At 59.7% G+C, this 11,470-nt stretch overlaps 1 protein-coding gene across 1 annotated transcript; it reads right to left on the bottom strand.

Annotated features, from left to right (window-relative positions):
• Positions 1-2,934: 2,934 nt before the first annotated feature.
• Positions 2,935-11,470, bottom strand: LOC309858352 (uncharacterized protein; the record flags this gene model as incomplete). Its single annotated transcript, XM_082751038.1, has 4 exons — positions 2,935-3,312; positions 7,026-7,269; positions 11,022-11,270; positions 11,379-11,470. The coding sequence occupies 4 exons, from the start codon at positions 11,468-11,470 to the stop codon at positions 2,935-2,937; spliced, it is 963 nt and encodes a 320-aa protein (XP_082607164.1).

Below are 11,470 nucleotides of genomic sequence, written 5' to 3'. Positions count from 1 at the left end.
CCCCCACCCCCCACCCCCAGCTGCATATCCCAGTGCGATCAAAGACTCTGGGCTGCAGGATATGCGAGTTCATCTCCTCCGTCTGTGAAGGCAGAATCAAGCAGGGCGATAGAAACAGCCGCAGGACACCCAGACGAAGCAAGCAGCAGTCACCGAACTTCCTGAGAGACAGCAGTCCCGCGTCACGCAGCAAAGCAGAGGGCTTTTCCACGGCGTGGGACCGTCCGAGACACAAGTGGGGCAGTTCGGGGGATAACGGGATGAGTTGGAGACTCTCGTCCTGTCCTTGTTAACCCGCCAAGCCTGTTCCCCAGCGTCACTGGGTATACAGTTCTCGTTTTCTCTTCCTCCCTTCTTGCCTGCGTCCGTCTACCTCCCTGTCTCCCTGCCTCCCTCCTCCTCCGCTCTTCCTTCCTCTTCCTCCTGTGTCTTCCTCTTATACAAATGTGTGCCTGTCCACCATCGTGAAGAAGGAAATACTGGGTCTGAGAGCAGAAGACCGTAGACTGGGGATGGCGCCTTCAATATGCCAGCCGTGTATCTCGCATCTTCCTGTGCTCGGGACAACTTCTACCCCGCAGATCCGCATCTCTGGGCCTCGTGGCCGTTTTCATGGCGCAGCAGGATGGCACGCTGCCAGTGCATGCCACACCGAGAGAAATGCTCAACCAGTGCTTCTGGAGAGCCGGTTTGTCGAGATGCCAGCTCCCTTGTCGCTGAATTAGGGGAATCCCAATGTATTACGTCCTTTCTGATCTCGCTCTCGGGTATAAGCTTCCCGTGCAAGCTGGGACCCTGGACTGACAGTGCGTCTTGCCTGCGTCGCTTTCCCGCCCTCCGGCCACTGGCATCTAACCTCCCCAGTGAAGCTACGTGCCTGGTCGCTGTTCTTCAGTGTCTCTTCTGGGAGGTACCATGCGCTGACGTGACTTTCAGCCATCTCGGTCTTGAGTTCCTGATCCCTGCAGCGGGAACCTTGAGCCCTAAGTTGAAAATTACTTCAGGAATTCAAGAAAATGTACATGAAGCATCTGGCCGGTACTTAGCAAGTAGGGAGCAGCCCAGGTCCTGTCCGTTTCTCGTTTCTCAGCACAGCTCACAATCCCCCAACTCCTAAGAACCAGCAAGAGGCAAGTGCGGCGTTGGCAGTCTGTTGAGAGCCTCCTGGATAGCTGGTCTCCAGGGCTGGTGGGTGCCCGGGACAGAAGCCGTCCTAGCCCCTCAGAGGTCCGTCCACTGCCCGCGGGAAGTGACCCAGGGCCTTCATCTGCCCTTCCCGTCAGAGCCTGGATCCGGCCTCACATCGCTGAGCGCCGAGGCAGCGTCGTGCATGAGTGCGGGACCAGAGGCGCCGGCCTCGGATCTGTCGGGACTCCGGTGAAGGCCCAGGCTCTTTTCTCTTTCTTCCTCCTCACGTGGGTCTCACCCCCACCCATCCCCAGAAGAGGCCCGTTGGTTTCCCTCCAGCGCTTCACGGTTCCTTCCCCAGAGGCCGGAGGTTGTTTGCTTCCCTTCAGCGCTTCCGAGCTCACGGATTACTCCAAGGCAACACACACGCCCAGCGCAGGGGCTCTCGGTCGGTGACGTCCCCCGTCCTTCCTTTTCTCGGTGCCCTGTAGATCCTGAGGCCATATCGCGTGCCAGTTGCGGAGCATGACGTGTTTGTCCCAAAACTGCCCGAGTCGCTGCACACCCCTGCCACCCCCGCCCCCCGATCCCGCCTCCCGCCGAGGTCGTGAGGACCAGAAGGCACAAGCAGAATGGGCCTTCCATGACCCCGGGAGATGTGCGTGTGCAGACGCGGCCCACGGGCGCGAGGCCTCCGCAGGCTCCCCTGTCTCTGAGCGGGAGGAGTGCACGTTGCGCAGGCTGGTGCCGACCACCGCGAAAGGGCCCCCGTGTTCCCAGGAGCTCTAACGGGCAAGGCCGCTGCCGTGACACTGGGCTGGAGGTCCCTGCGTGGTGCCACTCGGCTGTCTACCACTTTGTCCCAGATATCACCCGCATCTACAGGACAAGAGGACCTCCGCGGGCCTCGAAGACCCTCGGACCAGCATCTTGCTGGTGCTCTGGCCCAGGCTGTTGCCTAACTCGCCTGCTCCTGGGTATGTGAACGCCCTTGAGCAAGGGCCGGAGACGTAGCCTGGCGCCTGAGTGCTTCCCTGTCAGCTCAGCTCTGGGACAGAACGTCCCTAGATTCCCTCATCCTCACATGGAGATAGGAATTTGTGGGGGCAGGCTAGGAGTCTCCAAACGGGTAATTAGTGCATGTGGGCTTTGACCTGTACAGAAACCGTTTGGTCGCGCATGACGTACGGGGACACGGACAGCGTTATGGTATGCAGATCGGTACTGGATTTATTAAGACACTCATGTGAGAGTCCCTGTGTCTAGGGAGACATGCAGAAGGGTCCCGACAGGAAGAAATCAGCATCCAAGGACCATGAATACACCGAGAAGGAAACCCTCCTTGCGCAGACACCAATAGTTGCAAAAGAATGCATTTCTACCAGGTGTGAGGGGCTTTATTTCTCCAAGGTCATCAGGCAGGATGACCATCTTGACTGTGGAGTCAGGGCAGAGATCTTGACTCCATGTCCGGATGCATGACGCTGGCAGGGGACTCCCAAGACCTGAGGAAGAAGAGAATCAGGAGAAGTGGTCCACACTTCCTCCAGCCACTTCCCAAGGCTTTGAACAGGCAGGTGAGTAGCGGAAATGTTGGCGACTGCATGCTGGGTTTGGGCAACGTTTGGCAGTGTCCGTTTCCCCGCTGGCCAATCGGTGCTGTGTGCCGTTGTGGGTTGTTGGTGAGGCGGTTGTCAGGAGGAAGTGTGGCAGCCGCCGGACACGCAGCAGGGGTGGCCGCGGCCGCCGTGGGTCTGTGGTGGTCCTCCAGCAGGCGTTATGGCGGCGGTTTGGCTGGCAAGCAGGCTAGCAGCAGCTGGATCCACAGCCCTGGGCGAGGCATCCAGGCAAGCAGCAACAGGTGGGGTGGTAGCAGGTCCTCGTGCAGTACACAGGGGTACAGCAGGCTGGCTGACAGCAGCTGGAGCCACAGCAAGTTTGTCCGCAGCCGCTGGACCCGCAGCAGCTGGGCTGACAGCAGCTGGACACACAGCAGCTGGGCCGGCAGCAGGTGGTCCTGCAGCAGGTGGTCTGGCAGCAAGTTGGGCGGCAGCAGCAAGGCTGGCAGCAGCAGGACCCACAGCAGCTGGACCCGCAGCCGCCGCCGCACCCGCAGCAGCTGGGCCGGCAGCAGGTGGTCCTGCAGCAGGTGGTCTGGCAGCAAGTTGGGCGGCAGCAGCAAGGCTGGCAGCAGCAGGACCCACAGCAGCTGGACCCGCAGCCGCCTTGTCCACAGCCACCGCCGCACCCGCAGCAGCTGGGCTGGCAGCAGGTGGTCCTGCAGCAGGTGGTCCTGCAGCACGTAGGCTGGCAGCAAGGGGAGCAGCACGATTCGGTCATGGTGTCACAGGTGGAGGGGGAGCTTCTGTTCCGAGGTGAGTTTCTCAGATTCATTTGTCTCGTCCTCCTGGGGGGATTTTATGCACCGGGTCCCCACATTTGGACCAATGGGCATGACTTCCTTGCCCATTGTTGACATTGTTTTCCTGATGATGCGGGAATGGAAGAAGAGGAAGTTTTTTTCCCCCTAATGTTAGGAATCTTTAGCAAATAAGTGCTTAACGTGTTTCTTAATTGGGGAGAACTCGTGGAAACATTTCAGATGAAAACAAGGTGGTCACATCAGCATCTGCGTTCGTGCTCTATGAATTTCATTGTGTGTTACAAGTCCCACTGGCCTGGGAAGAGGTTGTCGAGTCGGCTTGGCGGTCCTTCCCCGGCGCTGGTCCCTGGCTTACATGTAGACTGGCAGCATGCCTCGTGAGGAAGTGGCAACATGCCTAGCGATGAGCCGAAGTCATGCCTGAGCCCAAGACGGTTTCCCCACCAAGCCGGATTCCAGACTCCCACAGGCATCTGTCTCTTGGAGCCCCCACCCCCCACCCCCAGCTGCATATCCCAGTGCGATCAAAGACTCTGGGCTGCAGGATATGCGAGTTCATCTCCTCCGTCTGTGAAGGCAGAATCAAGCAGGGCGATAGAAACAGCCGCAGGACACCCAGACGAAGCAAGCAGCAGTCACCGAACTTCCTGAGAGACAGCAGTCCCGCGTCACGCAGCAAAGCAGAGGGCTTTTCCACGGCGTGGGACCGTCCGAGACACAAGTGGGGCAGTTCGGGGGATAACGGGATGAGTTGGAGACTCTCGTCCTGTCCTTGTTAACCCGCCAAGCCTGTTCCCCAGCGTCACTGGGTATACAGTTCTCGTTTTCTCTTCCTCCCTTCTTGCCTGCGTCCGTCTACCTCCCTGTCTCCCTGCCTCCCTCCTCCTCCGCTCTTCCTTCCTCTTCCTCCTGTGTCTTCCTCTTATACAAATGTGTGCCTGTCCACCATCGTGAAGAAGGAAATACTGGGTCTGAGAGCAGAAGACCGTAGACTGGGGATGGCGCCTTCAATATGCCAGCCGTGTATCTCGCATCTTCCTGTGCTCGGGACAACTTCTACCCCGCAGATCCGCATCTCTGGGCCTCGTGGCCGTTTTCATGGCGCAGCAGGATGGCACGCTGCCAGTGCATGCCACACCGAGAGAAATGCTCAACCAGTGCTTCTGGAGAGCCGGTTTGTCGAGATGCCAGCTCCCTTGTCGCTGAATTAGGGGAATCCCAATGAGTGTATTACGTCCTTTCTGATCTCGCTCTCGGGTATAAGCTTCCCGTGCAAGCTGGGACCCTGGACTGACAGTGCGTCTTGCCTGCGTCGCTTTCCCGCCCTCCGGCCACTGGCATCTAACCTCCCCAGTGAAGCTACGTGCCTGGTCGCTGTTCTTCAGTGTCTCTTCTGGGAGGTACCATGCGCTGACGTGACTTTCAGCCATCTCGGTCTTGAGTTCCTGATCCCTGCAGCGGGAACCTTGAGCCCTAAGTTGAAAATTACTTCAGGAATTCAAGAAAATGTACATGAAGCATCTGGCCGGTACTTAGCAAGTAGGGAGCAGCCCAGGTCCTGTCCGTTTCTCGTTTCTCAGCACAGCTCACAATCCCCCAACTCCTAAGAACCAGCAAGAGGCAAGTGCGGCGTTGGCAGTCTGTTGAGAGCCTCCTGGATAGCTGGTCTCCAGGGCTGGTGGGTGCCCGGGACAGAAGCCGTCCTAGCCCCTCAGAGGTCCGTCCACTGCCCGCGGGAAGTGACCCAGGGCCTTCATCTGCCCTTCCCGTCAGAGCCTGGATCCGGCCTCACATCGCTGAGCGCCGAGGCAGCGTCGTGCATGAGTGCGGGACCAGAGGCGCCGGCCTCGGATCTGTCGGGACTCCGGCGAAGGCCCAGGCTCTTTTCTCTTTCTTCCTCCTCACGTGGGTCTCACCCCCACCCATCCCCAGAAGAGGCCCGTTGGTTTCCCTCCAGCGCTTCACGGTTCCTTCCCCAGAGGCCGGAGGTTGTTTGCTTCCCTTCAGCGCTTCCGAGCTCACGGATTACTCCAAGGCAACACACACGCCCAGCGCAGGGGCTCTCGGTCGGTGACGTCCCCCGTCCTTCCTTTTCTCGGTGCCCTGTAGATCCTGAGGCCATATCGCGTGCCAGTTGCGGAGCATGACGTGTTTGTCCCAAAACTGCCCGAGTCGCTGCACACCCCTGCCACCCCCGCCCCCCGATCCCGCCTCCCGCCGAGGTCGTGAGGACCAGAAGGCACAAGCAGAATGGGCCTTCCATGACCCCGGGAGATGTGCGTGTGCAGACGCGGCCCACGGGCGCGAGGCCTCCGCAGGCTCCCCTGTCTCTGAGCGGGAGGAGTGCACGTTGCGCAGGCTGGTGCCGACCACCGCGAAAGGGCCCCCGTGTTCCCAGGAGCTCTAACGGGCAAGGCCGCTGCCGTGACACTGGGCTGGAGGTCCCTGCGTGGTGCCACTCGGCTGTCTACCACTTTGTCCCAGATATCACCCGCATCTACAGGACAAGAGGACCTCCGCGGGCCTCGAAGACCCTCGGACCAGCATCTTGCTGGTGCTCTGGCCCAGGCTGTTGCCTAACTCGCCTGCTCCTGGGTATGTGAACGCCCTTGAGCAAGGGCCGGAGACGTAGCCTGGCGCCTGAGTGCTTCCCTGTCAGCTCAGCTCTGGGACAGAACGTCCCTAGATTCCCTCATCCTCACATGGAGATAGGAATTTGTGGGGGCAGGCTAGGAGTCTCCAAACGGGTAATTAGTGCATGTGGGCTTTGACCTGTACAGAAACCGTTTGGTCGCGCATGACGTACGGGGACACGGACAGCGTTATGGTATGCAGATCGGTACTGGATTTATTAAGACACTCATGTGAGAGTCCCTGTGTCTAGGGAGACATGCAGAAGGGTCCCGACAGGAAGAAATCAGCATCCAAGGACCATGAATACACCGAGAAGGAAACCCTCCTTGCGCAGACACCAATAGTTGCAAAAGAATGCATTTCTACCAGGTGTGAGGGGCTTTATTTCTCCAAGGTCATCAGGCAGGATGACCATCTTGACTGTGGAGTCAGGGCAGAGATCTTGACTCCATGTCCGGATGCATGACGCTGGCAGGGGACTCCCAAGACCTGAGGAAGAAGAGAATCAGGAGAAGTGGTCCACACTTCCTCCAGCCACTTCCCAAGGCTTTGAACAGGCAGGTGAGTAGCGGAAATGTTGGCGACTGCATGCTGGGTTTGGGCAACGTTTGGCAGTGTCCGTTTCCCCGCTGGCCAATCGGTGCTGTGTGCCGTTGTGGGTTGTTGGTGAGGCGGTTGTCAGGAGGAAGTGTGGCAGCCGCCGGACACGCAGCAGGGGTGGCCGCGGCCGCCGTGGGTCTGTGGTGGTCCTCCAGCAGGCGTTATGGCGGCGGTTTGGCTGGCAAGCAGGCTAGCAGCAGCTGGATCCACAGCCCTGGGCGAGGCATCCAGGCAAGCAGCAACAGGTGGGGTGGTAGCAGGTCCTCGTGCAGTACACAGGGGTACAGCAGGCTGGCTGACAGCAGCTGGAGCCACAGCAAGTTTGTCCGCAGCCGCTGGACCCGCAGCAGCTGGGCTGACAGCAGCTGGACACACAGCAGCTGGGCCGGCAGCAGGTGGTCCTGCAGCAGGTGGTCTGGCAGCAAGTTGGGCGGCAGCAGCAAGGCTGGCAGCAGCAGGACCCACAGCAGCTGGACCCGCAGCCGCCGCCGCACCCGCAGCAGCTGGGCCGGCAGCAGGTGGTCCTGCAGCAGGTGGTCTGGCAGCAAGTTGGGCGGCAGCAGCAAGGCTGGCAGCAGCAGGACCCACAGCAGCTGGACCCGCAGCCGCCTTGTCCACAGCCACCGCCGCACCCGCAGCAGCTGGGCTGGCAGCAGGTGGTCCTGCAGCAGGTGGTCCTGCAGCACGTAGGCTGGCAGCAAGGGGAGCAGCACGATTCGGTCATGGTGTCACAGGTGGAGGGGGAGCTTCTGTTCCGAGGTGAGTTTCTCAGATTCATTTGTCTCGTCCTCCTGGGGGGATTTTATGCACCGGGTCCCCACATTTGGACCAATGGGCATGACTTCCTTGCCCATTGTTGACATTGTTTTCCTGATGATGCGGGAATGGAAGAAGAGGAAGTTTTTTTCCCCCTAATGTTAGGAATCTTTAGCAAATAAGTGCTTAACGTGTTTCTTAATTGGGGAGAACTCGTGGAAACATTTCAGATGAAAACAAGGTGGTCACATCAGCATCTGCGTTCGTGCTCTATGAATTTCATTGTGTGTTACAAGTCCCACTGGCCTGGGAAGAGGTTGTCGAGTCGGCTTGGCGGTCCTTCCCCGGCGCTGGTCCCTGGCTTACATGTAGACTGGCAGCATGCCTCGTGAGGAAGTGGCAACATGCCTAGCGATGAGCCGAAGTCATGCCTGAGCCCAAGACGGTTTCCCCACCAAGCCGGATTCCAGACTCCCACAGGCATCTGTCTCTTGGAGCCCCCACCCCCCACCCCCAGCTGCATATCCCAGTGCGATCAAAGACTCTGGGCTGCAGGATATGCGAGTTCATCTCCTCCGTCTGTGAAGGCAGAATCAAGCAGGGCGATAGAAACAGCCGCAGGACACCCAGACGAAGCAAGCAGCAGTCACCGAACTTCCTGAGAGACAGCAGTCCCGCGTCACGCAGCAAAGCAGAGGGCTTTTCCACGGCGTGGGACCGTCCGAGACACAAGTGGGGCAGTTCGGGGGATAACGGGATGAGTTGGAGACTCTCGTCCTGTCCTTGTTAACCCGCCAAGCCCGTTCCCCAGCGTCACTGGGTATACAGTTCTCGTTTTCTCTTCCTCCCTTCTTGCCTGCGTCCGTCTACCTCCCTGTCTCCCTGCCTCCCTCCTCCTCCGCTCTTCCTTCCTCTTCCTCCTGTGTCTTCCTCTTATACAAATGTGTGCCTGTCCACCATCGTGAAGAAGGAAATACTGGGTCTGAGAGCAGAAGACCGTAGACTGGGGATGGCGCCTTCAATATGCCAGCCGTGTATCTCGCATCTTCCTGTGCTCGGGACAACTTCTACCCCGCAGATCCGCATCTCTGGGCCTCGTGGCCGTTTTCATGGCGCAGCAGGATGGCACGCTGCCAGTGCATGCCACACCGAGAGAAATGCTCAACCAGTGCTTCTGGAGAGCCGGTTTGTCGAGATGCCAGCTCCCTTGTCGCTGAATTAGGGGAATCCCAATGAGTGTATTACGTCCTTTCTGATCTCGCTCTCGGGTATAAGCTTCCCGTGCAAGCTGGGACCCTGGACTGACAGTGCGTCTTGCCTGCGTCGCTTTCCCGCCCTCCGGCCACTGGCATCTAACCTCCCCAGTGAAGCTACGTGCCTGGTCGCTGTTCTTCAGTGTCTCTTCTGGGAGGTACCATGCGCTGACGTGACTTTCAGCCATCTCGGTCTTGAGTTCCTGATCCCTGCAGCGGGAACCTTGAGCCCTAAGTTGAAAATTACTTCAGGAATTCAAGAAAATGTACATGAAGCATCTGGCCGGTACTTAGCAAGTAGGGAGCAGCCCAGGTCCTGTCCGTTTCTCATTTCTCAGCACAGCTCACAATCCCCCAACTCCTAAGAACCAGCAAGAGGCAAGTGCGGCGTTGGCAGTCTGTTGAGAGCCTCCTGGATAGCTGGTCTCCAGGGCTGGTGGGTGCCCGGGACAGAAGCCGTCCTAGCCCCTCAGAGGTCCGTCCACTGCCCGCGGGAAGTGACCCAGGGCCTTCATCTGCCCTTCCCGTCAGAGCCTGGATCCGGCCTCACATCGCTGAGCGCCGAGGCAGCGTCGTGCATGAGTGCGGGACCAGAGGCGCCGGCCTCGGATCTGTCGGGACTCCGGCGAAGGCCCAGGCTCTTTTCTCTTTCTTCCTCCTCACGTGGGTCTCACCCCCACCCATCCCCAGAAGAGGCCCGTTGGTTTCCCTCCAGCGCTTCACGGTTCCTTCCCCAGAGGCCGGAGGTTGTTTGCTTCCCTTCAGCGCTTCCGAGCTCACGGATTACTCCAAGGCAACACACACGCCCAGCGCAGGGGCTCTCGGTCGGTGACGTCCCCCGTCCTTCCTTTTCTCGGTGCCCTGTAGATCCTGAGGCCATATCGCGTGCCAGTTGCGGAGCATGACGTGTTTGTCCCAAAACTGCCCGAGTCGCTGCACACCCCTGCCACCCCCGCCCCCCGATCCCGCCTCCCGCCGAGGTCGTGAGGACCAGAAGGCACAAGCAGAATGGGCCTTCCATGACCCCGGGAGATGTGCGTGTGCAGACGCGGCCCACGGGCGCGAGGCCTCCGCAGGCTCCCCTGTCTCTGAGCGGGAGGAGTGCACGTTGCGCAGGCTGGTGCCGACCACCGCGAAAGGGCCCCCGTGTTCCCAGGAGCTCTAACGGGCAAGGCCGCTGCCGTGACACTGGGCTGGAGGTCCCTGCGTGGTGCCACTCGGCTGTCTACCACTTTGTCCCAGATATCACCCGCATCTACAGGACAAGAGGACCTCCGCGGGCCTCGAAGACCCTCGGACCAGCATCTTGCTGGTGCTCTGGCCCAGGCTGTTGCCTAACTCGCCTGCTCCTGGGTATGTGAACGCCCTTGAGCAAGGGCCGGAGACGTAGCCTGGCGCCTGAGTGCTTCCCTGTCAGCTCAGCTCTGGGACAGAACGTCCCTAGATTCCCTCATCCTCACATGGAGATAGGAATTTGTGGGGGCAGGCTAGGAGTCTCCAAACGGGTAATTAGTGCATGTGGGCTTTGACCTGTACAGAAACCGTTTGGTCGCGCATGACGTACGGGGACACGGACAGCGTTATGGTATGCAGATCGGTACTGGATTTATTAAGACACTCATGTGAGAGTCCCTGTGTCTAGGGAGACATGCAGAAGGGTCCCGACAGGAAGAAATCAGCATCCAAGGACCATGAATACACCGAGAAGGAAACCCTCCTTGCGCAGACACCAATAGTTGCAAAAGAATGCATTTCTACCAGGTGTGAGGGGCTTTATTTCTCCAAGGTCATCAGGCAGGATGACCATCTTGACTGTGGAGTCAGGGCAGAGATCTTGACTCCATGTCCGGATGCATGACGCTGGCAGGGGACTCCCAAGACCTGAGGAAGAAGAGAATCAGGAGAAGTGGTCCACACTTCCTCCAGCCACTTCCCAAGGCTTTGAACAGGCAGGTGAGTAGCGGAAATGTTGGCGACTGCATGCTGGGTTTGGGCAACGTTTGGCAGTGTCCGTTTCCCCGCTGGCCAATCGGTGCTGTGTGCCGTTGTGGGTTGTTGGTGAGGCGGTTGTCAGGAGGAAGTGTGGCAGCCGCCGGACACGCAGCAGGGGTGGCCGCGGCCGCCGTGGGTCTGTGGTGGTCCTCCAGCAGGCGTTATGGCGGCGGTTTGGCTGGCAAGCAGGCTAGCAGCAGCTGGATCCACAGCCCTGGGCGAGGCATCCAGGCAAGCAGCAACAGGTGGGGTGGTAGCAGGTCCTCGTGCAGTACACAGGGGTACAGCAGGCTGGCTGACAGCAGCTGGAGCCACAGCAAGTTTGTCCGCAGCCGCTGGACCCGCAGCAGCTGGGCTGACAGCAGCTGGACACACAGCAGCTGGGCCGGCAGCAGGTGGTCCTGCAGCAGGTGGTCTGGCAGCAAGTTGGGCGGCAGCAGCAAGGCTGGCAGCAGCAGGACCCACAGCAGCTGGACCCGCAGCCGCCGCCGCACCCGCAGCAGCTGGGCCGGCAGCAGGTGGTCCTGCAGCAGGTGGTCTGGCAGCAAGTTGGGCGGCAGCAGCAAGGCTGGCAGCAGCAGGACCCACAGCAGCTGGACCCGCAGCCGCCTTGTCCACAGCCACCGCCGCACCCGCAGCAGCTGGGCTGGCAGCAGGTGGTCCTGCAGCAGGTGGTCCTGCAGCACGTAGGCTGGCAGCAAGGGGAGCAGCACGATTCGGTCAT

The sequence above is a fragment of the Mustela nivalis genome, assembly GCF_964662115.1.
Source record: "Mustela nivalis genome assembly, contig: HAP1_SCAFFOLD_2243, whole genome shotgun sequence".
In the NCBI taxonomy this organism is placed as follows: Eukaryota; Metazoa; Chordata; class Mammalia; order Carnivora; family Mustelidae; genus Mustela; species Mustela nivalis.
The sequence above is the reverse complement of the archived record's forward strand: the minus strand, read 5'-3'. Positions and strand labels throughout refer to the sequence as shown.